General features: G+C 53.8%; 1 protein-coding gene across 1 annotated transcript; it reads left to right on the top strand.

The window, feature by feature from the left end:
* Positions 1–2,003: 2,003 nt before the first annotated feature.
* On the top strand, positions 2,004–3,293 carry LOC113962841 (interleukin enhancer-binding factor 3-like; the record flags this gene model as incomplete). Its single annotated transcript, XM_027673622.1, has 4 exons — positions 2,004–2,135; positions 2,502–2,599; positions 2,933–3,044; positions 3,151–3,293. Coding segments are annotated over exons 1-4 (417 nt in total), but the record flags the coding sequence as incomplete, so codon positions are not given.
* Between the last annotated feature and the right edge of the window lie 713 nt (positions 3,294–4,006).

Raw genomic sequence — 4,006 nt, 5'->3', positions numbered from 1 at the left:
CATCACATTTTTAATTGCCTTATCAATGACCCACCACATTGTTACTGGCCTTATCAATGGCCCATTGCATTTTTAATTATCGTATCAATGACCCACCACATTGTTATTGGCCTTATCAATTACCCTTCATATTTTTAATTGCCTTATCAATGACCCACCACATTTTTAATTCCCTTATCAATGTCCCACCACATTTTTAATTTTCTTATCAATGACCTATCAGACTGTTAATTGCCTTATCAATGACCCACCACATTTTTAATTGCCTTATCAATGATCACTCCCATTAATTGCTTTATCAGTTATTCCCTCAGGTTGGTATCAAATTGCTTTATTAATTACCCACTCACATCGTTATCCAATTGCTTCATCAATTATCCACTCCCGTTATTATCAAGTTGCTTTATCAGTTATCAACCCACATTATTATTGAGTTGTTTTATCATTTGCTAAACCACGTTATTATCATTTTATTACCATTTTATCAGTTATCAAATCACGTTGGTGGTGGTTTTATGAGTTATAAAATCTTGTTAGTAACATATTGGTTTATCAGTTATCAAACCAGACCATTATCGTTGGCAAATGGCTTTATCAGTTATCGAGTCATGTTGTCATCAAATATCAATTATCAAATCACATTATTGTAAAATAATTTCCATAAGTTTTCAAGTTACATCATCAAATAGTTTTATTAATAAGTATCAATTATTTTAATCACATTATTATCAAATATTTCTATCTTAAGTCAGCTATCAGATAGTTTTATTAATTATCAAATAATTTTATCAGTTATCAAACCAGGCCATTCTCAGATCACATGAGCAATTTGTTCTATCAATTATCAGATCACATTAACCCCTTGTTTTATCAGTTATCAAACAGCCTGGTTCCATCAGCTCGTTATATTAATTATCTCATCACGTTGTTATCAAACTTTTTACCAATTCACGATTTCCACAGCCCGACTCCTCCTCTGGGAACTGGAAGCTGCTCCATGCTGGGTCCCTTTCCTGGAGTTCCTTTCCTGGGGTCCTTTTCCCATGGTCCCTTTCCTGGGATTCCTCTCCCAGGATCCCTCTCTGGGGTTCCTCTCCCAGGTTTCCTCTCCCAGGATCCCTCTCTGAGGTCCCTCTCTCGGGATTCCTCACCCAGGATCCCTGTCCAGGGTCCCTCTCCTGGGATTCCTCATCCAGGACCCCTCTCTGAGGTCTCTCTCCCAGGATTCTTCTCCGGGGTCCCTCTCCTGAGATTCCTCACCCAGGATCCCTCTCTGGGATCCTTCCCCTGAAGTCCCTCTCCCAGGATTCCTCACTCAGGATCCCTCTCTGGGGTCCCTCTCCCAGGATCCCTCTCTGGGATCTGTCCCCTGGAGTCCCTCTCCAGGGTGCCTCTCCCAGGATCCTTCTCCGGGGTCCCTCTCTGGGGTCCCTCTCCCAGGATCCCTCTCTGGGATCCCTCTCCCGGAGTCCCTCTCTGAGGTCCCTCTCCCAGGATCCTTCTCCGGGGTCCCTCTCCAGGGTCCCTCTCCCGGATCCCTCTCCCAGGATCCCTCTCCAGGTCCCTCTCCCGGGGTCCCTCCCCTGGAGTCCCTCTCCAAGGTCCCTCTCCCAGGATACCTCTCTGAGGTCCCTTTCCCAGGATCCCTCTCCAGGATCCCTCTCCTGAGGTCCCTCTCCCAGGATCCTTCTCTGGGATCCCTCTTCCAGGATCCCTCTCCGGGATCTCTCTCCCGGAGTCCCTCTCTGGGATCCCTCTCCCAGGATCCTTCTCCAAGTCCCTCTCCCAGAGTCCCTCCCAGGACTCCTTTCTGGGGTCCCTCTCCAGGGGTCCCTCTCCAGGGGTCCCTCTCCCAGAATTCCTTTCAGGGGTCCCTCTCCCGGGGTCCCTCCCCCAGAGTCCCTCTCCCAGGATTCCTTTCTGGAGTCCCTCTCCCAGAATTCCTTTCAGGGGTCCCTCTCCCGGGGGTTCCCTCCCCGGGGGCTCCCCCCGCCCGCCCCTCACATCCCTCCTTTCCTTGCAGCCTCTGGAGCTGCTGTGTGAGAAATCCATCGGCACGGCCAACCGGCCCATGGGCGCGGGCGAGGCGCTGCGCCGGGTGCTGGAGTGCCTGGCCTCGGGCATCGTCATGCCAGGTGAGCCGCCCATTCCCGCCGGGAAGCGGCGCCGGGAGGAGCGCGGGGGGTCCCTCGTCGTGTTCCGCGCGCGCGTCCGGCTCCGGGAATTATACCGGGAACCGTCCCCGGCTCAGAGCCACCTCAGCCCCCCGTAGAGAGAGGGAGGGACCGCTCGGCTCCCGGAGAGGTCGGGAGCAGATTTTCCCACAGAGTGTCCGTGGAAAACGAGCCCGGGGAGTCCCAGAGCTCCTGGATCGTGGCCGGATCGTGGCCGTGTCCCCGCGCTCTTGGAGCGTTGGTGCCGCCCCCAGGGAACTTTAGTTTAGTCTCTTTAGAGAGCCCCGGGATAATTCTCTGCATATCTTCCTTGTTTCCTGCCTTCAGATGGTTCTGGTATTTATGACCCTTGTGAAAAAGAAGCCACTGATGCTATTGGGCATCTAGACAGACAACAAAGGGAAGATATCACACAGAGTGCTCAGGTATAGTGTGACCTCCAGACCCTGCGGAATCCCCCGGCTCGCCCGCCGCTCCCGGCCCCGTTGGCCAACGTAGACTTAGTGCCCCGTGGCCACTGGTGGCCGAGCCCGGGCCGCCCGCACGGGCCCCACGGGGCTTGGCCCAACCAGAGCAAAGAATCAGGTGTTGAGGAGTGACTTGTTCCCGCCCCCATTTTTGGGTTAAACCCCCGGAAAACGGTCAATCCAGAGAGTCCCGCCAAGGGCTGAGGGTTTGGTGTGCAGGGGGGGGTTGGGGGTTGAGGGCAGCGGGTCCCCAGTGACCCCCCCCTGGCTGACACCCCCTCCTCTCCCCAGCACGCCCTGCGGCTCGCCGCCTTCGGCCAGCTCCACAAGGTCCTGGGCATGGACCCCCTGCCCTCCAAAATGCCCAAGAAACCAAAGAACGAGAACCCAGTCGATTATACTGGTACGTACTGGGCGGGGAAGGAACAGCCCCCGACCTCCCTCCCTCCCCGGCTCTGGGGTGGGAGAGCAGAGAGTTTGAGGGGCTGCTTGTGCTGGTCCCCCCACAGTCCAGATCCCGCCCAGCACCACCTACGCCGTGACCCCCATGAAGAGGCCGATGGAGGAGGACGGGGAGGAGAAATCCCCCAGCAAGAAGAAGAAGAAGATTCAGAAAAAAGGTATTGAGTTAACCAGAGGTAGGTACAGAGGGGTGGGAATGGGGGCACGGAGGGGTGGGAATGGGGGCACAGACAGGTGGGAATGGGGGCACAGATGGGTTGGGATCGGGGCACAGAACGGGTGGGAATGGGGGCATGGATGGGTGGGAATGGGGGCACAGATAGGTGGGAATGGGGGCACAGATAGAGGGGAATGAGGGGACAGATAGAGGGGAATGGGGGCACAGATAGAGGGGAATGGGGGCACAGATAGATGGGAATGGGGGCACAGATAGAGGGGAATGGGGGCACAGAGGGGGGGGAATGGGGGCACAGACAAGTGGACTCAGGAGTTGTCTGGAATTGGAAAATACCACCGGGAACTGATCTGGGATCAGAAAATACTGATCAGGGCTGGTCTGAAGTGGGAAAATATGGGTCAGGACTGGCCTGGGATTGGAAAAGACCAATGGAAACTGGTCTGGAATGGGGAAAGAGTGATTGGAACTGGTCTGAGATAAGAAGATACTAATGGGAACTGGTCTGAATTGGAAAAGACCAATAGGAATTGGTCTGGAATGGGGAAAGACCGGTTGGAACTGGTCTAGGATGGGAAAGACCTGTGGGAAGTGGTCTGGAATGGGAAGAGACCCATGGGAAGTGGTCTGGAATGGGAAGAGACTAATGGGAACTGGTCTGGAATGGGAAAAGACCCATTGGAACTGGTCTAAGATGGGAAAAGACCTGTGGGAACTGGTCTGGAATG

The sequence above is a fragment of the Neopelma chrysocephalum genome, unplaced genomic scaffold (genome assembly GCF_003984885.1).
Source record: "Neopelma chrysocephalum unplaced genomic scaffold, ASM398488v2 Primary Assembly neopelma1_185354, whole genome shotgun sequence".
In the NCBI taxonomy this organism is placed as follows: Eukaryota; Metazoa; Chordata; class Aves; order Passeriformes; family Pipridae; genus Neopelma; species Neopelma chrysocephalum.
This window is presented reverse-complemented; position numbering and strand designations above follow the sequence as displayed.